This window comes from Tachyglossus aculeatus, chromosome X1 (assembly GCF_015852505.1).
Source record: "Tachyglossus aculeatus isolate mTacAcu1 chromosome X1, mTacAcu1.pri, whole genome shotgun sequence".
NCBI lineage: Eukaryota > Metazoa > Chordata > Mammalia > Monotremata > Tachyglossidae > Tachyglossus > Tachyglossus aculeatus.
Window position 1 is genome coordinate 82,200,301 of NC_052101.1, and position 22,576 is coordinate 82,222,876.

General features: G+C 44.1%; 1 protein-coding gene across 1 annotated transcript in view; it reads right to left on the minus strand.

Annotated features, from left to right (window-relative positions):
• Window positions 1-330: 330 nt before the first annotated feature.
• FBLN2 (fibulin 2) overlaps window positions 331-22,576 on the minus strand; it is a 207,322-nt gene continuing 185,076 nt past the window's right edge. The window contains exons 10-18 of the mRNA XM_038740258.1: window positions 18,334-18,468; window positions 16,120-16,257; window positions 15,616-15,759; window positions 12,552-12,680; window positions 10,517-10,642; window positions 9,789-9,905; window positions 9,202-9,330; window positions 5,604-5,727; window positions 331-853 (exon numbers count right to left, since the gene is read on the minus strand). Of these exons, the coding sequence (XP_038596186.1) occupies window positions 496-853; window positions 5,604-5,727; window positions 9,202-9,330; window positions 9,789-9,905; window positions 10,517-10,642; window positions 12,552-12,680; window positions 15,616-15,759; window positions 16,120-16,257; window positions 18,334-18,468 (1,400 nt within the window). The 3' untranslated portion in view covers window positions 331-495. The remainder of the gene's footprint in view (window positions 854-5,603; window positions 5,728-9,201; window positions 9,331-9,788; window positions 9,906-10,516; window positions 10,643-12,551; window positions 12,681-15,615; window positions 15,760-16,119; window positions 16,258-18,333; window positions 18,469-22,576) is intronic.

The window sequence follows — 22,576 nt, forward strand, 5'->3', positions numbered from 1 at the left end:
CATTTCCCTGCTGTAATCTAATAGCAGGCCAGCACACTTAGAGTTTCCCCCAGACAGAGATTTTCTCAGAAAGCCCACACAACACTGTGTGATTTCTCTTGGGTACTGGACCATTGCTTATTTTCATGGCTTGGGTACACACACACACACACACACACACACATTCTCTCTCTCTCTCTCTCTCAAATTGGAATGGATTTTAGAGACTTAACTGATTTTCAAATGCTTAGAACTTTGGCTACAAATCTGCCTGTTTCCCTTTCAACACCAGCACCACTGTAACTCTTCGCTCACGTGCGGTCCAAAAAAGAAAATTAAAGAAGAAATGAGTCAGTAAAAATTAAGTTAATTTTTAAAAAATAATGATTGAAGCAATTAAAGAAAAATAATAGGGATGCTGAATACAGTAAATATCACTTCCACAGTAATAAGCTTTGGAGGGGGCAGGGATGAATAAAGAGCACAGAACAGCCAACCCCAATGTCCCCGCGTGCCTCAGAAAGCATGGGCTGTGATGAAGATGTAAATTTTGGCCAGGAAAGTGGTGTAGCTCCCTTGACGCCAGAGTTTCATTTCAACATCTAATAAAAAGTCTTTGGGCTCCTTGACAGGCCGCTGGAGATAGACCACACCAGTGTAGGAGTTGAGCTTTCGGGTACTGAAGTAACTTTCCTCATTTCCTTTGGTGATGGTCAGGATGATGTTATCACCTGCATAGGCAGGAGATGGACCGATGCGAAAAATGTGAGCTGGGACAACAATGTTAGTCTGAAAGTTGAGCTGATAGTATGTAATCCGCACCGGGGTGTTCTGGCAATCCAAATAGTTGTAGCAATTGCTCCTTTCACACCTCCTGAGAAAAGGGAATGAGAAACCATGACGTGTTGATGACAAGATCTGAACTAGTCAGAGTCACCTAAAACCCATTTCATGTGTGACCTGAGCCAGCCATTCACCCAAAACCCATTTTTATGTGTGAGGCAGATGTGGAAACAGAACCCTGGAAATTTCAGCAGGGCCGTTAACAGCTGCTGGCTTTCATTTCACAGACTCCCCACTTCAATCAATCAATCAATCATATTTATTGAGCGCTTACTATGTGCAGAGCACTGTACTAAGCGCTTGGGAAGTACAAATTGGCAACACATAGAGACAGTCCCTACCCAACAGTGGGCTCACAGTCTAAAAGGGGGAGACAGAGAACAGAACCAAACATACCAACAAAATAAAATAAATAGGATAGAAATGTGCAAGTAAAATAAATAAATAAATAAATAAATAGAGTAATAAATATGTACAACCATATATACATATATACAGGTGCTATGGGGAAGGGAAGGAGCTAAGATGGGGGGATGGAGAGGGGGACGAGGGGGAGAGGAAGGAAGGGGCTCAGTCTGGGAAGGCCTCCTGGAGGAGGTGAGCTCTCAGCAGGGCCTTGAAGGGAGGAAGAGAGCTAGCTTGGCGGAGGGGCAGAGGGAGGGCATTCCAGGCCCGGGGGATGACGTGGGCCGGGGGGCGACGGCGGGACAGGCGAGAACGAGGTACAGTGAGGAGATTAGCGGTGGAGGAGCGGAGGTTGCGGGCTGGGCAGTAGAAGGAGAGAAGGGAGGTGAGGTAGGAGGGGGCGAGGTGATGGAGAGCCTTGAAGCCCAGGGTGAGGAGTTTCTGCCTGATGCACAGATTGATTGGTAGCCACTGGAGATTTTTGAGGAGGGGAGTAATATGCCCAGAGCGTTTCTGGACAAAGATAATCCGGGCAGCAGCATGAAGTATGGATTGAAGTGGAGAGAGACACGAGGATGGGAGATCAGAGAGAAGGCTGGTGCAGTAGTCCAGACGGGATAGGATGAGAGCTTGAATGAGCAGGGTAGCAGTTTGGATGGAGAGGAAAGGGCGGATCTTGGCAATGTTGCGGAGCTGAGACCGGCAGGTTTTGGTGACGGCTTGGATGTGAGGGGTGAATGAGAGAGCGGAGTCGAGGATGACACCAAGGTTGCGGGCTTGTGAGACGGGAAGGATGGTAGTGCCGTCAACAGAGATGGGAAAGTCAGGGAGAGGACAAGGTTTGGGAGGGAAGACAAGGAGCTCAGTCTTCGACATGTTGAGCTTTAGGTGGCGGGCGGACATCCAGATGGAGATGTCCTGAAGGCAGGAGGAGATGCGAGCCTGGAGGGAGGGGGAGAGAGCAGGGGCAGAGATGTAGATCTGGGTGTCATCAGCGTAGAGATGATAGTTGAAGCCGTGGGAGCGAATGAGGTCACCAAGGGAGTGAGTGTAGACAGAGAACAGAAGGGGACCAAGCACTGAACCTTGGGGAACCCCCACAGTAAGGGATGGGAGGGGGAGGAGGAGCCTGCAAAAGAGACTGAGAAAGAACGACCGGAGAGATAAGAGGAGAACCAGGAGAGGACGGAGTCTGTGAAGCCAAGGTCAGATAGCGTGTTGAGGAGAAGGGGGTGGTCCACAGTGTCAAAGGCAGCTGAGAGGTCGAGGAGGATTAGGACAGAATATGAGCCGTTGGATTTGGCAAGCAGGAGGTCATTGGTGACCTTTGAGAGGGCAGTTTCCGTGGAATGAAGGGGACGGAAGCCAGACTGGAGGGGGTCGAGGAGAGAGTTGTCGTTGAGGAATTCTAGGCAGCGCGTGTAGACAACTCGTTCAAGGAGTTTGGAAAGGAATGGTAGGAGGGATATGGGACGATAACTAGAAGGTGAGGTGGGGTCAAGAGAGGGTTTTTTTAGGATGGGAGAGACATGGGCATGTTTGAAGGCAGAGGAGATGATGATGTCACTAGGAGAGGGCTCCTCATGGGGAAAGGACACAGATAGGTAAACTGCTGTGGGAGGGAACCAGAAAGGGACAGAGCATTGTTTTGAGCTCACTACTAGGCATGAGGCAACTGCAAAGTCTTGTTGATCAGGGCTGAGGTCCTCCTTTTGGAATTGTGTCAGTAATCCAAAACCAGCCACTATTCTTCTTCCCCCCTAAGTGAACATTTAATTCATATCCAAGGCAACTGCACAAAGTGGTGCTTTGGCAATATGTTTTTTTTTAATTGGTATTTGTGAAGTGCTTACTCTGTGTCAAGCACTGTTTAAAGTGCTGGTGTAGATACAGGTAACTTGGGTCACACATTCCCTGTCTCACACAGGGTTCACAGTCTAAGTAGGAGGGAAAACAGGTTTAGAATCCCCACTTTACAACTGAGGAAACTGAGGCACTGAAAAGTCAAGTGACTTGCCCAAGGTCACTCAGCAGGCAACTGGCAGAGGCAAGATTAGAACGCAGATCCTCTGACTTCCAGGCCTGTGCTCTTCCCACTAAGCCATACTGCTTCCCCTATAGTTGCACATAAACAAATAAACTTTCCAACTGAATCCTTCCCATGTGAATTTTTCACCAATCCCTGAGCTGTTCCAAGACAAACTGTATATGTGTAAATATAAAATCCATACAGTCTTGACACATGTAATATTTAGATCCATAGAAACACAATCACAGTAGCTCTCTGAACATACATATGTTGTTATTCATTTGTTGAAGCAGCGTGGCCTAGTGGAAAGAGCACGGGCCTGGGAGTCAGAAGGAACTGAATTCTAATCCCGGCTCTGCCACGTGCCTGCTGTGTGACCTTGGGCAAATCACTTAACTTCTCTGTGCCTCAGTTACCGCATTTGTAAAATGGGGACTCAATACCAATTCTCCCTCCTACTTAGACTGTGAGCCCCATGTGGAATAGGGACCGTGTCTGATCTGATTATCTTGTACCTTCCCCAGTGCTTAGAACAATGAGTAAGGGCTTAACAAATACAAGTATAAAATTTACTTTACTTACCCCTGAAACATATGCCTCTCCAGAAATGATATACAAACTACTGTATGTAAAAGGTAAATTTGAGCAGCAAAGGTCAACAAATACATAAAACTAGTAGAAACAAAATAATAATTATAATGATATTTATTAAATGCTTACTATGTGTCAAGCACTGTCCTAAGGTCTGGGGTAGATATGAGATAATCAGATCCTACATGGAGTTCACACTCTAAGTAGGAGAGAGAACAGGTTTTGAATCCCCATTTTGTAGAAGAGGGAACTGAGAGGCATAGAGAAGTGGAGTGATTTTCCCAAAGTCACACAGCAGCCAAGTCACACAGAGCCAGGATTAGAACCTAGCTCCTCTGACTCCTTGGACTGTGCTTTTCCCACTTACTGTGGAGAACTTAATTACTACTTAATAAGACCTTAATAATACTTTGTATGGCCTAGTGCCATGCAGGCAAGTTTCAGAGCTGGGTTTAGAACCCAAGGTTTCTTGACTCCTATATTTATGCTCTTTCACTTGTCCACTGGGTAACCTTGGGCAAGTCACTTAACTTCTCTGGGCTTCAGTTTCCTCTCCCCAAAATGGGGACTGAATTCCTGTTCTCTCTCCCTCTTATTCATTCATTCAATTGTATTTATTGAGCACTTACTATGTGCAGAGCACTGTACTAAGTGCTTGAAAGAGTACAATATAGCAATAAATGGACATATTCCCTTCCCACAATGAGCTTACAGTCTAGAGGACTGTGAGCCTTAGGTTGTATGCCTCAGATAGGACAGGGACTGTGTCCGATCTGACTGTATTGCATCTATCCCAGTACTCAGTACAGTGTCTGTCACACAGTAATGTCTTACCAAATATCATTATTATTAGCAAAAGCACTATCACATCAATGATTCATTGAATCCTCACAACACATACCTGTGAGGCTTAGCTTTCTGTCCTTCTTTATACTTAATCACCTGCATCTTTCTCAGTTTTTTGTCCATTTATCTTTTTCCTCTATTGGTTCTGGACTTTTTGGAGCTCCCTTTCCTAGCCACTCAAGGCTTTCCTGGCCCCTCGATGACTCTCATTGACCTTCTCAGCCCCTCAGGACTTCCCTTCTCAATCTCTTGGACAAGCAGACCTTCCTTTCCTGGCCACTCCAAGCCCCTCTGCATATTTTCCTCAGAGACTTGGCTTCAGGGTACTTGTTCAGTTAAGATTCTTTCTCTCCTTCTACCCACTTCCCTCAACCCCTTTCCTGCTTCCAGGAAAGGAGTAACCGAGGGTTCCTCATTTCTTAACATGGACTCACAGAACTGGAGAGATCCTCTGGTACACAAGATCATTTGGTACACCTCCATGCAGACATCTAAACTAGGCCATCCAGGACAGAGTGTTCAATTTGTATTTAAAGACCTTCGAGGCTAAACCCTCCCCAACCTCCTTCGGTAGATAGCCCCTTTCTATGTTTTTTACCCCTGATGGTCAAGAACTTCTTCATTATGACCAAGCTAACTCTCTCCTGCTTCAGTTATTCATACAGAAAATAAGATCAACAATTTTACCACAGAGAGGAGTTTTTGCTTAAAAATTGAGTTGGAGCCTGAAAATGGGTTAAGCCCACAGCCAAAGAAGCTTGAGGAAGATAATGGCTGAAAAAAAAAAACCTTTAGCACATTGATTTCTTGAAAGGTTAGCAGGAGTGGCAAGATGGGCTCGATGATGCTAATTGACCCAGAGAAAAGGTGGATTTTTTGGGTCTACCTGGCACCATGTGATGAAACTTACATGTCAGAGACTTTTTTGTAGTTCTGAGGACATTCAAATAATAGGCATCGGAAGCTGCCCTGGATATTATGACAGGTCTCAGCTGCGGAGCAGTTGTGTGTGCCCAGGGTACACTCATCGAGATCTGAAGATAATAACCAAGAGAAGACAAATAGGTCATAAAAGGTCTGATTAGCAACAAGGCAAATAAGCCATAAAATGTCTGATTAGCAACAACCACAACCCACACTTTAACCATCCCAGGGAAAGAGAAAGCTAATGGATTGGGGGAAGAATGTTACTGGACTCAAACAATGAAAACACACACACACTCACATGACTCTTACAGTGTTAATTACCTTGTGGGTAAACAATACATTCTTGTTGACTGTTAGACCCACAAGCACACACTCAAAAGCAATTTCCTTTTTAGTACCTCAGACTAAGGTAGGGAAATATTGCTTGTCTGTGATAGACAATTTTCAACCCCATTCACTTGTGCTACAGGAAGGAGAAAACTCATATTCAGAGCTCCTGCCGAATGCATATTGTGTACTCCTGGACAGTACTTTGTACTCTCCCAGTCTCCACCTCGTTGAATTGCTTCCCAGCTATAAGGCTCAAATCGTGTGTGTGTGTGTGTGTGTGTGTGTGTGTGTGTGTGTGTGTGTGTATGGGGTGAGCGGAAGTGTTGGAGGAGCAGAAAGTCCTCTACTTCCTGGACAAAGTGGTTTCAAATTTTGCACCGTTCCCTCAACTGGAGTGAGACTCAAATTGTATAAAAGAAGATAAGCACCAATAATTACTGGAGAGGAAAGACTGGGATTGTGTGTTCCCTCTTTGTGCCAATTTGCATTTAGAGACCTGGGGGGGTACAGGAAATCCATCTCCAGGTGCTGGGACTGACCCTAGCAAATCCTGGCACAGACTAAGCACTGTTGCTAGCCAATGTAAAGGGTGCATATATTAAAGAAGAGATAGTGCATGGAAGGGAGGGAGAGGAATTATTCCTTTGTCCTACGTCAACCTGTGTGGTGGATGCTCACTATAGGTGGAAAACGGAGCTAAAAATGTATTTTATCAAACTCAGTCCTAGCTCAATTCAATCTAGTGGAGTGGAGTTGGCTGTAATTGGCAGACCTGATCAATCTGCTGACCTTTATCAAGCAGATTTCAGATTGCACAGACAAGAGCCAGCAAGAGAGCTGGGCCAGCTTGCAGAAGTGAAGCAGGGGCCCTCCCTTCCTGAAACAAGCTCGGCTTGTTCCTCTGCATTGTGCAGACTATAGTTTCCCACAAAACTCTTTTGTGAGTGGAGCATTATGTGGCTCTGACCACCGACCAACTAATTATGCTGCCCTAGGGGATTTCTACAGATCCGGTGGAGTAGAAAGAATGGCAGGAAATTTACTTCTCTGCAAATGCCATTAGTAATAAGAGGAGAGGGTTGAAGATGAGAAGAGGGTATGAATAGAGCTAGGTCTGGTTCTAAACATAATATGGCCCTCGTTTTCCCCCAAGGCTTCACCAGGATGGCGAGAAGTCATAAAATGAGAATATGATGGAGAGAAAAGTTTGCAAAAGACTCTAACAGCAAAAATCTAATATAGCATAAACCAGTCCCAATTTCCAGGAGGGGGAGGCTCTCTAGTTTTCTTGCAGAGGTCGCCCCAGTCAACAGCAACAGTTCATGTGAGAGTGAAACTAATGCAACAGGATGGGCTGCCCAGGGAGCAGTCATAGCTGAGGGACAGGACCACTAGCATCTGAAAGGGAAGGCTGATGAGGTTAGAGTTAGAAAGGGGTGTGGGGGTCATAGGGCTCATTCACAACTTGAGCCCTACTTCTCCTTCCTCATTAGTACTCTAAATTCTGCAGACAGAGAGCTTTGTGACAGAAATCTGCCACAGTCCTGAGTGATAGGTGACATAGAGCAAGAACCCTTGTTTCACAGAAGGACTCACGATTCAAGGACTACCAACCGGTCAAGACTTCAAACTCGGACCCTTTCTTTTGGTTCATGAGTTCTAATCTCCTGGGTCATACTCCTTCTGGCTTCAGGTTATTTCCACATTTGTATCAGAGTCAGTAGCAACAGTGTTTACTGTGCCTAGTGCCTGCAGAGTCCTGCCATGGCACTTGAAGAAAATACCAAATAAGTAAAAGACACAATCCGGGCTTTCAATCGTATTTATTGAGCGCTTACTGTGTGCAGAGCACTGTACTAAGCGCTTGGGAAGTACAAGTTGGCAACATATAGAGACAGTCCCTACCCAACGGTGGGCTCACAGTTTAAGTTATTAAACACTTTATTATTATTTAAGTTATTATATGTTATTATTTAAGTTAAAAGTTATTAAGTGTTTACTATGCGTCAAACACTGTTCTCTAAGCACTTGGGTAGATATAAGTTAATTAGTTGGGCACAGTCCTTGTCCCTCATGGGGCCCATAGTTTAAGCAGGAGGGAGAACAGGCCCATGCTCTTTCTACTAGGCCCTGCTGCTTCTCATGTTTTCAGTCATCTTGTAAGCTAACGGGGGAGACAGTAGACATACATTGATGAGAATACAGCAGTTAAGTAGTTGGTGTGACAAGAATTATTTAATAGCAAAACCAATAAGCAGTGTGGTCTCGTGGAAAGAGCACGGGGTTGGAAGTTGGAGGGCTGCTTCAATGTTTAGAACAGTGCTTCGCACATAGTAAGCGCTTAACAAATACCATTAAGGAAAAAGAAAAGAAGGGCTAGGGTTCTAATCCCAGCTCTGCCACTTGCCTGTTATGTGACCTAGGGCAAGTCACTTAACTTCTCCGTGCCTCAGTTTACTTATATGTAAAATGGGAATTCAATGATCTTTTCTCTCTCCTACTTAGACTGTGAGTTCCGTGTAGCGTGGCAGGGACTGTGTCCAGCCTCATTATCTTGTATCTACCTCAGAGTTTAGTACAGTGCTTGCAAAGTAGTAAACACTTAATGAATACCACAATTATTATTAGAGAAGCAGTGTGGCTCAGTGGAAAGAGCACGGGCTTGGGAGCCAGAAGTCATGGGTACTAATCCCGGCTCTGCCACTTGTCAGCTGTGTGACCTTGGGAAAGTCACTTAACTTCTCTGTGCTTCAGTTACCTCATCTGTAAAATGGGGATTAAGACTGTGAGCCCCACGTGGGACAACCCAATTACCTTGTATCTACCCCAGTGCTTAAAACAGTGCTTGGCACATAGTAAGCGCTTAACAAATACTAACATTATTATTATTATTCTCTGGGCCTCAGTTACCTCATCTGTAAAATGGGGTTTAAAACTGTGAGCCCCATGTGGGACAACCTGGTCACCTTGTATCCCACCCCAGCGCTTAGAACAGTGCTTCGCACATAGTAAGTGCTTAACAAATGCCATCATTAATTATTATTATCCACATTATAACACTAAGGAAACAGAAAGCCTAAGGCAATGCTGTGACTGCACCCAAACCCATGCACCACTCTCAGGCGATTTTTTACTTGTAGGAGTCTAAACTGTAAAACTGATGCTGCCCTGGGGGAATTTAGCTGATGAGTCTCCTCACATGAACCTCCAGTGGAAATATTACCAGTCCTCTTCCTCCAGCTCTCACTTACCCCTGCAAGTTCTTCCATTGGCCATCATGGTGTAGCCCTGCTCAGGACAGGCACACTGGTAACTGCCAGGCACGTTCACACAGCGGAAAGTACAGAGCATGCCAGAACTCTGGGCACACTCATCGATATCTGCAGGACAAGAGTCAGTGTCTTGTCACTTGGAGTCTGGAAAAGGGTTGAAGCCCAGACACCCACTTCTGATTCATAATTCCTCACCCCTTGCCCATGGTTACAGGTGCCAGTGTAGAAGATATACTGAGAGGAGATGTATTGCCATGGCATTATATACTCCCAGAGATCTTCCCAGATCCTAGATATACATCCATTAACCCCTGCCATGTCCCTCACTTAGCTATGGGACACAGCTGCTGCCTAGCCCAGTGCTTTGGACGAGATTGCTACAGTGAAAACTCCTTGAGTCCTTCTTTCATAGGTATCAGGCACCAAATGCAGTGTTTTGTCTTGTATAGGGTAGTGTAGACCACCATTTAGAGAGATTTGGATCCCCCTCTTCCTTTATTTCCTCTCACTTCCACTGGCATAGCATCTCTCCCTGAACACCTTGCCATTTGAGACACAGTCTGTACCTTTACACGCATGTCCATCCTCTGCCAGCTGGTAACCTTGTCTGCAGTAGCACTGGTAGGAGCCATAGATATTGGCACATTCCTGACTGCAGGGATTATTCTCACATTCATTCACATCTGCAGCGAAGAGGGTCAATAATGGAATATCATCACCTGGATGGATGTAGAACTCAGAGCCCAAGCCTTCCCAGTGGTGCCAACCAGTCATGCCCAGGATCAAAAAAAAATTCTGAGTTGGGCCCAGCAGTATCAGACTTAAACGTGTCAACTCCTGTTGAAATGCACAACCTTAATGGCCGGGGGGGAGGTGTCAAGGTCAAAGAAAGGGAGATTCAGCCAGTTTCCCAGGGGAGCAGCAGCTGAATCTCTGTGATAGGGTTGGGTGCCTTTATGTGAAGGTAACCAAAGCAAGATGGCTTTGCTTGGCCAAGAGTAAAGACACAGAAAAGGGAATGATTGAGTCTGGAACAAGGCAGGGGGAGCACCCAGGGAAGGAGATAGAGAATGAGAGGAGGACCTGAGAAACTGCTAGGGGGGAAAAAAGGAATCAACAACATTCCTGAGGTTGGAAGTATTCTCAGCTTTAGAGAAGAGTATAGGAGAGACTAGATTTTGGGCAAAATTATTCATTATTCCAGGTCTTGGGTCTGTAGATATTCCAGCCCAAACTCCCAGTATTGCAAGTTGTGTTAGAAAAGAAAAGGTGAAGAAACCGAGCAGCCAGGTACCTTCACAGTGTTTCTCATCAAAGACCAACCGGAAACCATTGGAGCAGGAGCAGTGATAAGACCCCGGGGTGTTCTCACAGGTGTGTTGGCACAGGCGTCCTGGGTAATTCCAACACTCATTCATGTCTGTGAGCCAGACAAAGGGGAAAACACAATCTCAGTGAGATCTCAATTTTCCAGGGAGCCAGTCAGCAAAAAGTACAGAGAAGGGGATCATTTTTTTTCTCCCCAGGTCACATCTTCTCAACTACCTCCTCAGCAGCACTTCTGAACCACCTCCAGCTATATACTCACAACCAGTACAGCACTTCTGTACTTAATAACTTACACACTCTATTTAAGCACTTACTCATTCACCTATCCATCTTTCCATTCCTCCTACCTGTATTCATTTCATTTTGTCTCCCCCACTGGATTGTAAATTCCTGGAGGGCATGGATCATGTCTACTAAGTCTATTGTACTCTTCCAAGTGCTTAGTTTAGTTTCCTGCACAGAATAATACCTGATTAATTGATAGATTAATAGAGATAGAGGACATTGATTCCTCTAAACTGCACTGGTGCATTTTGGCACAGAATTTGATTTTGACTATATCATGCAATAGAATTACTAGAATGTGCATCTGAGCAGCATGAATAATAATGATAATAATAGTATTAAGCACATATTATGTCCCAAGCATTGTACTAAGCGCTGAAGTAGATTCATGATAATCAAGTCAGACCCAGTTCCTTTCCCATATGGGGCTCATTCTATGTAGAAAAGAGAACAGATATTTCATCCCCACTTTACAGATGAGGAAACTGAAACACAGAGAAGTGACTTGCCTAAGGTTATCCAGCAGCATTCTCTGAGCCTTCCTTTCCCAGCTTAGGTTTCCTCAGCATGTCTAAGATAAAGTAAATGTGTGCCTTGGGAAGGCAGGTGCTCCAGGGTCACCGTAGGAGATGATATCTCCCAGAATCCTAAACTTCCACTTTGACTCTATAAATTCCCCTTTCCCGACTAGCTCAAGCCACTTGGAAGTAACCCAGGAAGAACACTATTTCTGCTCTCTTCCAGTGGTGGAAGCAGGTTCCCAGTTACATAGTGGATCTTCTAGTTCACTCAGTGTAAATAAAAATTAGAGGGGACATGGAGAAATAGATGAGAGCCTTGGGAAGTAGTAGTAATAGTATTTATTATACAACTACTGTGTGAAGAGGCCTGTATTATGTGCTGGGAGAAAATACAGAAGTGAGAATTACGCATGATTCCTATCCCTTTGGGGTGCTCAGAGATGAGTTTGAGTTGTGCTCAAACAGGACCGAGGATCATGAGCTTTGTTATGGTCTGTTCTGAGAAAGGGTCCTACTACTATTATTACTACTAATAATAATGGTATTTGTTAAGCACTTACTGTGTGCCAGGCACCGTACTAAGCACTGGGGTGAATACAAGCCAATTGGGTTGGACACAAGTCCCTGTTCCATATGGGGCTCACAGTCTTAATCCCCATTTTAGAGATAACTGAGAAGTTAGGTGACTTGCCCAAGGTCACACAGCAGACAAATGGCAGAGCAGGGATTAGAACCCAAGACCTTCTGACTCCCAGGCCCATATTCTATCCACTAGACCACATTGCTTCTCTAGTAGTAGTAGTAGCAGCAATGGGAATTACTGAGCACCTACTGAGTGTAATGCACTGTACTAAGTGCTGGGACAAGTACAACAGAAGCACAAGAAACATTCCCTGCCCACAAAGCGCATACTCTCTACTAAGGGAGACAGAAATAAAATTATTTATAAACACTGCAAAAAAAATTCTTAAGCGGGGGTCTAATTAATAACCTCCAGTATGGGGCAAACCCAATCAATAAGCTTCAACTGAATTAAATCAGTGATATCTGCAAAACAGCTCATAATTGGGACATGAGGAATGAAAACGCATTTTCTGGTAGCTCTGTTTCTTCTTTTGCATCTGGTGCAGTAAATATAATAACCATCACCTAAGCAAGAGGTTGAGAATCATCTTCCTAGGGGTTCTTACATACCGATACACGCCCTGTTAAATGCATCATACTGATAGCCAATCTTGCAGTCGCAGCGGTATGTCCCAGGGAGGTTGTGGCAAATCTGCCCTTCTCCACAGCGGTGGACACCGGTCTGACATTCATCTACATCTGGAGAAGGAAAGGCCAGATAATCAGCTACGGAGTTCCTTTACTGTAGAAGCAGAATTAACTCAAAACAAGACAGAGTGATTCAAAGTCCCAATTCCCAGTCAACCTTCAAAATTGTTCAAAGTTGATGATGGAACGGAGGGCCAACTCCTGTTCCTTCTCCAGTCTATTACTGGATAACAGTTTCCTCTGAGCTGCTTCCCAGAAAGTACAGAGGGGACCAAAAACATATCACCAGATATACCATATGGATGAGCCAAGCAGCACACTACCTCAGAATGTCAACTTTAGAGGACCTGGACTGGAGGTGTTCAGACAGTATGTTGTGAGTGCTCAAAAATAAGTAACTGGCCCTCAAATGGGTCAGCAGCTGGGCGTAGGCACATTAAACCTGAGGAAGTTATAGATTCTTTGGTGTATCTATTCCTTCTTTTGATTAATGAAACCTCTCTCCCTCACTCCCCGTTCTAACTTCTCATTCTTTTAACACCCACCCTCCCCTTCCAGTGGACAGCAGCACTTGGCCCTTGAACTTCCTTCTCATTCTCTCTGACTCCAGATCCGCTGGCCTGTGGCCATGTTTTCTTTTCTGGTTTTGGAATGGCCATTCACCCAACTTCTCACCAGAGTGCCAATCTATGGCTCCATAATACCAATTTTTCACAGGAAGCACTTAGTACCAAGCGCTTAGTACAGTGCTCTGCACACAGTAAGCGCTCAATAAATATGATTGAATGAATGAAAAGGACGAAGCAGAGGAAGAATGAATCAGGGCCTAGCGCAGGGTGAGCCAGTGGCAGAGTTTCCAAAACCCGCTAGAAAGCTCCAGAGTTAAAGTGCTTCCTGCCAACAACCCACAGTGTTTTGGTGATGGTCAATCTAAAACTAGGCACACATCAGGAGGCAGGAAGTCACCCATTTACCCTAAATGCCCATCTCAAAGGGAAAGTCATCAATCACATTTATTGAGCATTTACTGTGTGCAGTGCATTATACTAAGTGCTTGAGGGAGTACACTATGACAATATAACAGAGTTGGTAGACATGTTTCTTGCCCACAGCTAGTTTACAGTCTAGAAGGGATTGTAAGTGCATTGCCTGAGGGCATCATCTGAAACGTGGCCTATGTGGGGGTGGGTAAAGAAAAGGAGGAGGGGGCTAGGCGAAGTCAATCTTTTCTTGGAAAAGTTCTACCTTTAAGGAAAGGCATTTTGAAGAAGGAAATGGGTTTAATGTTTGGTTGTGCAAAAAGAGCTACTGTTGTGGGGTAATTTCCATGCTGAAACCAGAAGGCTAATTTAGAGCCTGGGTTCATATTTTGTTAAAGCTGAACTGCCTCCCTTGGTGACATATTGATACTCTATAACTGATTTAAAGCTGGTTATAATCAATATTCTCTAGGGTCTGGGTGAAAAGAGTGAGTAGTGTTAGCATCCAGTGACACAGGGTGGGGAGGAAGAAATATCTCTCTGAATTCTCAGCAACCAGTCCTGGGGAAATGTGACTGGCTAACAGGACCCCAGATGATTCCCCTGCCAGGGTGCTGGACAAACTTTCAGGGGTTAATTCTTGGGGTCACACTCACAGGCCCCCAAGAATCACCCCTTACCTAGGAAAGGAAAATCCAAGGTCTTAAGGACCCAGAGAACACCTCTGAGTGTTGGAGCTCTCTTACAAGTGGCTTTGGGGGTTCTCTCAATCAATCATATTTATTGATGTTACTTATGAGAAGTAGCATGGCTTAGCAGAAACAGCACAAGGCTGAGAGTCAGAAGGACCTGGGTTCCATTTCCCAGCTCTGCCACTTGTCTGTTGTGTAACCTTGGGCAAATCACTTAACATCTCTGTGCCTCGGTTATCTTATCTGTAAAATGGGGATTAAGACTGTGAGCCAAATGTGGGACAGGGACTGCGTCCAACTTGATTAACTTGTAGCTACTCCAGTGCTTAGAACAGTGCCTGGCAAATAGTAAGTGCTTATTGAGTGCTTACCATGTGCAGAGCACTGTTTTAAGCTCTTAGGAGAGTACAATATAACAGAGTAGGCAGACATATTCCCTACCCACCATGAGCTTACAGTCCAGAGGGGAAGACAGATATTAATATAAATTACAAATATGTACATAAGTGCTGAAATGACCCCTAAACGTTCATAGGTTGCTGACAGAACTCTAGCCAGACTCCATTTTATTGGCCCAACCCAAATCACCTCGGACTCAGTTCTGTTCATGGTCAGCTCCACCAGAGCCCTGGGACTCTGGTGTCTGAGGAGCCTAAAGCTACTATCCTCCACTTGTTTGGCTGCTCCCCATTACTATCCCAATGAAGAACCCCTAGCACCTCAGACCTAAACCTGAATTGTAAGCCCCATGCAAAATGAATCAGATTTGGGAGGGTTCATCCCAGTCCAACCCATAGACTTGGGTAACTTCCCAACTTTCTGGCCCAGACTCATAAGCTGGAGAAAAATCACGTACACTCAGTTCTGCCATAACGTGTGTTTTCACTCTTTGTTTTGGCTAGAATGCAAGGCAGAATTCATAAACCTTCTGACAGCATGAAACTGTCTGGACACAGCACGGTGTGATGGAGGAACACAACCCCTACGTTATAGAAGAATCAAGTATATTTCCATATCCTCCAGCTCAGAGAGAGTAACACATCATGGTAATTACAATTTTCTTCGAGTGTACCTTCAGCTGGATTCTCCTCTCTAAACACGGAGTATGTGTTCACAATAGGTGGTGGGAAAGCCTCTTGCATACCCCTCTACCTGAAATATCCAGCTGTTTCAGGCTAATGTGTATTTTGGGGGCCAGAGTCATTGGAATTCTTTGTCCAAAATTAGATATCTCAAAAACTGCTTTGGATCTGAAATCACTTCCTGCTTTACTGCCAATGTCTCTCTCACCAGGTGCATAGGTCCAACCCTTACCAACACACTTGGTTCCATCCTCACTAGAATGATAACCTCTGGTACACAGCAGCTGATTTTTCTGACAGGTGTAAGATCCTACTGTGTTGATGCAGTTGAATCCTGGCTTACATGGCTCTGGCAGAGAGGTGCACTCGTTAATATCTGAAGAAGAAAAATCAGCATATCAGTCTTAAGGCTCTGAAATATAACCGCTCCTTCTCTCCCAGCTGTCATGCCTTTACCATTTCTCTGATTTTGATTTATTGAGCAGTACATTTTGTGTGAAAGAGAATCTGTTTCCTCTGCAGTTTCAAACTAGACCGCTTGCAAATTTAATTTATTCACTTTCTTCCTCCCTCCTGCCCCCTGGCCCCCAAAAAGAAGGAGCAGTAGTATTTAGAGAACAATCTCCCAGCTATTTTAGGTTCATTAAACATGATGAATGTACATTCTGGGAATGGAATCAGAGGCCTGATGATGCCTTTGTAGACATGATGTATTTATTGCTGTCGTCACACTTACCAACACAATTGCCCTCAGGGTCTTGTAAAAATCCATCCATGCACCGCTGCTTAGATTCGCAGTAGAATGAACCTTTTGTATTCTGACACACAAAGTTGACTTTGCAACTATGAGTTCCACTTGTGCATTCATCAATATCTATTAATGAGGAAGCAAGCAATTTGTCACTCATTTAACTGCATTTTTTATCTAGCTCATTGATGGAAATAAATACAAGAAAGGCCTCAACAGGAAATTAGTTCTTAAGCAAGGCTGGTAGACTCTACATCAAGAAGTGGTATCAAAACCCAACTATTCTATCCAGTCAAAATTTTAATGTGTTAAGAGTCCCATCCAGAGCAATTATAATTATTATTATGATTAATTGTTGAATGTCTAGAAGTGTAGATGCCATTCTCTATTTGGGAGGCATACACATACACACAACTAATCTCTCCTCTGCGCCTACCCTAGAACTTTTAAGCAATCATTCAATGGTAATTACTGAGTGCTTACTGTGTGCAGAACACTGTACTACATATCACAAGGAATTTACAGTCTAATGACTCTTTGAAGGACAAAATACAGGGCTGTCAGCACACTGGGATATCAGCTGTCCACTGTGAGGATTCCCAGGGCAATCAGGAGGCAGGCACTGAGAAGCCTACATCATGATCTGCTGCTTTTGCTCCACAAGCCCAAAAATTGTCATTTTCAAGGCAAAATGTGGAATTACAACAAAAAAAACCCTGTCCCCTTATCACTGGTGGAAAATGAGTATTGTATCACAAGGGCACTAAGCAGCAGGAAATTTCTAATTGCTATACTGTTCTCTTCTAGATGCAACCAAGATTCAGCTCCTTGACTAACAGTACTTGAATATCTTATCTATCACAGGAAAACTGCTCACCTCCTCCAGGAGGCCTTCCCAGACTAAGCCCCCCCTTTCCTCTGTTCCCCCTCCCCATTGCCCCAACTCACTCCTTTTGCTCTACCTCCCTCCCCACCCCACAGCACTTGTGTATATGTACATATTTCTAATTCTATTTATTTATAATTCTATTTATTTATATTAATGATGTGTATATCAATAATTCTATTTATATTGATGCTATTGATACCTGTTTACTTGTTGTGATGTCTGTCCCCGCCCTTCTAAACTCTGAGCCCATTGTGGGCAGGGATGGTCTCTGTTGCTGAATTGTACTTTCCAAATGCTTAGTACAATGCTCTGCACACAATAAGTGCTCAATAAATATGATTGAATGAATGAAAAAAAGAAAAAGAATCCAGGTGTATCTCCTGCTGGGGAGGAGGAAGTCAAGACATCCTGGTACTCAACGAGTTTTGTTATGCAAGCTTCCTGGTCAGCCCAGTCATTCAGATGATTGACAATTGACATTCAAAGATCCGACAATTCTCTTCTCCTTTGCTCCACCTTGCTGTCAGCCCACCAGAACTCTGGGAACTGTGCTAAGGCCACCCACCTTAAAGGTTTGCAATGGGATGTTGAAACAGCACAGAGGGAGGAGGGAAAAGGCCTGAGATATCAGTTAACTTGGTATGCCGATGTCCGGGTTACCGCACGGGCCTAGAGTGGGACTAGTGGTTTGGGCCTCTGCTAATGCTTGCTGCAATTGTACAGAACAGTCACTACAAGTGTTAATAAGGTCCTGAGTGTCAGATTCGTCCCATTTTGAATAGCAATTAGTGTGGAAATTCCTATTGAAGGATTCAGTTAGGAAAAATTCCCTGGCCTGGTATAGACATGATAAAATGTCATCTGAAATTGGAATGACTTAGGTTAAGTCTATAAAATGAAGTGGAGATTTGGCAGTTATTGAGTTAAATTGGCAATGGAGAAACCAACAAAGATATTGCAGGCAGATAATTCAAGTCCAAAAATCCACTGTGGCTCAGTGAACTCATCTAATTGTACTGAGAATTGTCAGCTCTCCACTTTGTGCTGGGTAGATTCGGCACAAGTTATGTATGTTTTGTTGATTTTAACCCCTCAGGTCTAAATATAATCCATCACCGGATTATCATTTGGTCTCATCTAGGCTTTTGGTAGAAATGCAATAATTACTCTTATAACACATAGCAATGAAAGATATTCATACATTACCTGTAGTACTAATTAAATGTGAGCCGCTGACAAGAAAAACAAAAACAATTCATTAATAGAGGATGCCATACCAATGGGAGAAATGCTATAGGAAAATGGCTTCTTACCTACACACTCGCCTTCCTTTAGCTCATAGCCAGATTCACAGTTGAGGTCTTTGTAACAGTGAAAAGATCCAATTGTATTCACACAGTGCTCCCCCCTGGTGCAGGTGTGCGTGTCTGTCACACATTCATTAATATCTATGGGAGAATCAAGGAGTGAATTTAGCAGCTTGACCCCAGACAACCCCAGCTTCCTCATCTCAGCAGAACCAATCTCTCTGAAGAATAAAAAAGACTCTCAGTGTTAAAATTCGGATGGCCTGGCTGCTAAATGGAGAGAGATTTTAACGTCAGATGTTTTCACAGCCCAAGATTCCATTTACTCAGGTGTCTTTTGAACTGCAAGGTGTAAAGAATAAGAGTCAATGAGAATCAATCAGGCATGAAACCCGGGAAAGAGGTTAGAGTAAATCAGCTCACATGTAATTGATGGAACCAGGGTTTATCAGTGATAGAGCTCTTAATGTCAAATGGTTGGGTAGAAACTTTGGGATATCTTAACCCAATTCTCCTGCTGTCCCATACTGCAATGGTACAGTGAAGCTCAGAGTAGGTAGGAGGAGGGACATGTGATTAAGTTGTTTTTCAATAGGGGTGATGGGTTGCACTGAGTCATCCATACTCTCTTGCACAGTTCCCCTAGAAAAAGTACATCTGGTGAGATGGTTGGCTGGAGGGAAGGATCTGTGGCTGAGGAACAGAATATTTCTGTGTGCTCTCCTCAAGAGTAAACCTTACTCTGCTCTCCTCCAGTTTGTATACCATTGTCGAAGACACTACTCATTCAGTCATTCATTCGATCGTATTTATTGAGCGCTTACTGTGTGCACAGCACTATACTAAACGCTTGGGAAGTCCAAGTTGGCAACGTATAGAGACGGTCCCTACCCAACAGCGGGCTCACAGGCTAGAAGGGGGAGACAGACGACAAAACAAAACATATTAACAAAATGACAACCGTCAGAATAAACAGAATTATGACTATATTTTACCGATTAGGTCACTGAGGTGCAGGGAAGTGAGGTGATTTCATTCATTCATTCATTCAATTGTATTTATTGAGCACTTACTGTGTGCAGAACACTGTACTAAGCGCTTGGGAAGTCCAAGTTGGCAACATATAGAGACGGTCCCTACCCAACAGTGGGCTCACAGTCTAGATATTATTGTTATTATCATCAAGCGCTTAGTCAATCAATCAATCGTATTTATCGAGCGCTTCCTGTGCGCAGAGCACTGTACTAAGCGCTTGGGAAGTCCAAGTTGGCAACATATAGAGACGGTCCCTACCCAACAGTGGGTTCACAGTCTAGATATTATTATTAGTATCATCAAGCGCTTAGTCCAGTGCTCCGCACACAGGAAGCACTCTATAAATACGACTGAAGGGACGAATTTCTATGGCTAACTGTTCCTATTACCACTAACATTATTCATTCATTTATTCATTCATTCAATTGTATTTACTGAGCGCTTACTGTGTGCAGAGCACTGTACTAAGCACTTGGGAAGTCCAAGTTGTCCTCCTGTCCAAGTACTCCTGTCCAAGTACTCCTGTCCACTCAATCAATTGTTGGGTTCTTCCTTGGGAGATCAGGTGAGGTCAGTGAGCAGGAAACAGAAAATCTCTGTGCACCCTCTCAAAAGAAGATTTTTGATATCTCCTCCCATTATGTACTCTACTACTGAGCAAGATACACCCTTCCTCTGTACAAAGCACTAAAGATCAGAAAAATAACTTGGAACTAATTCCAAAGGCCAGGGTTTGCGGGGGTGGGGAGATGGTGTTGGATGAGGAGAATTTCACCTAGAATTCAGTGTTCCATTTACAAAAAGGTGGAAACAGCAAACAGGAAAATCATATGTTCAGGGGTTGCTTTACATTAGAATCTTTCAGGAGGTACAAAGGCTGTTCCTTGGTGGATTGGAAAGAACACAGCAGGAAAACTGAGAAAATAAGAGAATGTGTTTTTGCAACATACATCTGTCATCATGATTCCTTTTTCTTGGTTTACCAGGTATCGCCCAAGCCTAGGGAGCAGAGGCCTTAGTCACTGAAAGGGCATCCTGATTCTTGTTCCACCCCTTTTCCCCAGAAATCATAGAGTTCAGATTAATGAAGAATGGGTCTCCTGGGCGCAGTTGTCAAACACAACATGCTTTCAAATAGAGCCCTTCTAGGACCTGGCCTAGTCTGCCCCAACCCAAACCAAGCCCAGGGAGATTGGACCCTACCCAGAATGAAGTCCTAATGGAGCCCGGACTCACTTCCAGGTGAGGGTGGAACCAGGCATGTAGAGCATGTAGTCTTAGCAACTGCATGAGGATTCTGTGTAGGTGGGATTCTTTCATGTATTGGCTAAGTTTCTTCTGGCCAGAAGGGTCATAAGAAGGTGGCTGTGGGAATGGTGGGGAGGGAAGGGGAGCATATATTGGTCTGAGTGTAGCCTAATCTCTCTAAGACCTGGCCCATGTTTGGCTCTACTTCAATGATCAGGAGGGAGTGAAGGCTGTTCACCTTGGCCCCGACTTGAATATCTCAGTTTTAATCACAAATTCTTTTCTACACTCAGTTCTCTCTCTCAGCCTCCGAGCATTTGCCCAAGCTGTCCCTTCTAATAATTATAATTATGGCATTTGTTAAGTGCTTACTATGTGCCAGGCATTGGACTAAGCACAAGAATGGTTGTTTCAGGGCTCTAGCCTACTTATCATATACTTTTTATCCCCCTCCTAAATCAGAACACAAGGCCCTCCTCCTCCAGGAAGCTTTCCCAAATTAATCTCACCCATTCTCCAACCCACCACAAGGATCCAAGACCCACTTCTGTTACCAACTCATTCTTGTATCTCCAAGGACAGGTTTAGGTTTACACATGTTTTTCTGCCCTGTTTCTCCCCTATTAGACTGACAGAACCTTGAGCAGAACACTTCTAAGCTCTCTGTAGCTATTTTCCTAGTCCATCCTTGGATTGATAAATGGTTTAGTTTACACCAGGAAAAGGCTACAGAGAAGCAAACTCTGCCAATATGGATGTAAGTGATCACTGAACACAGTAATAACAATACTAATAATGATATTTCTTAAGCACTTACTATGTGTCAAGCACTGTTCCAAGCACTGCAACAGATATGAGCTATTCAGTTTTGACACAGTCTTTTTCTCACATGGAGCTCACAGTTTTCATCTCCATTTTACAGATGAGGTAACTGAAGTACACATAAATTAAGTGACTTGCCCTAGGTCACACAGCAGACCAATGGCAGAGTCTGGATTTGAACCCAGGTCCTTATGACTCCCTGGCCCATGCACTATCCACTAGGCCATGTTGACAGGGTTATGATTTTTTTTTTAGTATTTCTTAAGTACTTACTGTGTGCCAGGCACTGTACTAAGTACTGGGGTAGATACAAGCTAATCAAATTGAACACAGTCCATAACCCACATATGGCTCACAGTCTTAATCTCCATTTTACAGCTGAGGGAACTTAGGCCCAGAGAAGTGAAGTGACTTCCCCAAGGTCACACAGCAGCCAATTGGCAGAATCTGGATTAGAACCCAGGTCCTTCTGACTCCCAGGCCCGTGCTGTATCCACTAGGCTATGCTGTTGCCCATATGTTTCTTCCTTACCCATGCCAGTATTTGCAAAAAGCTGACTGCGTAGAAGCCCAGCTTTTCCTTTCCACCCAGCCACAAAGAAACATCCCTCCATTCTTAAACAGATTACGTTAGAGGGAGAGCTTCTTTAAATTCAGACTTGGTACCCTGGATATACTGGCCAGAAGCATGCCCTCTGAGGTCCCAGAGAGGCCAGGAATTCTGTGTATTACACCAGTCAAGATTTGATACCCATTAACTAAAGTTTAGTTCAGCTCTCTAGCATATCTTCCAGGGCCAAATTGAGTTAAGGCCCTTAGACGTTAATCTCCTTAAGGGCAAGGGTCACAATTTATACTTTTTCATTATGTCCTCATCACCAAGTACAGTCCTCTGCACACAGTAGGTGGTCAATAAATGTTATGGATGATGATGGCAACAAAATCACGGTCATCATAATCACTTAAGAATATACAATAGAAGTAAAAGGCAATCCCTGCCCATGAGGGTTTCAAATGGGATGCCATCTGGCCAGGGCATCCCTAAAACCAGGAAGGGTCCCATGGTTATGGATGACAGTAGTCATTAATCCTTGGTTTGGTAGCCAAGCAGCAAGGCATACAGTAAGTGATCTGTAAGTTTCCA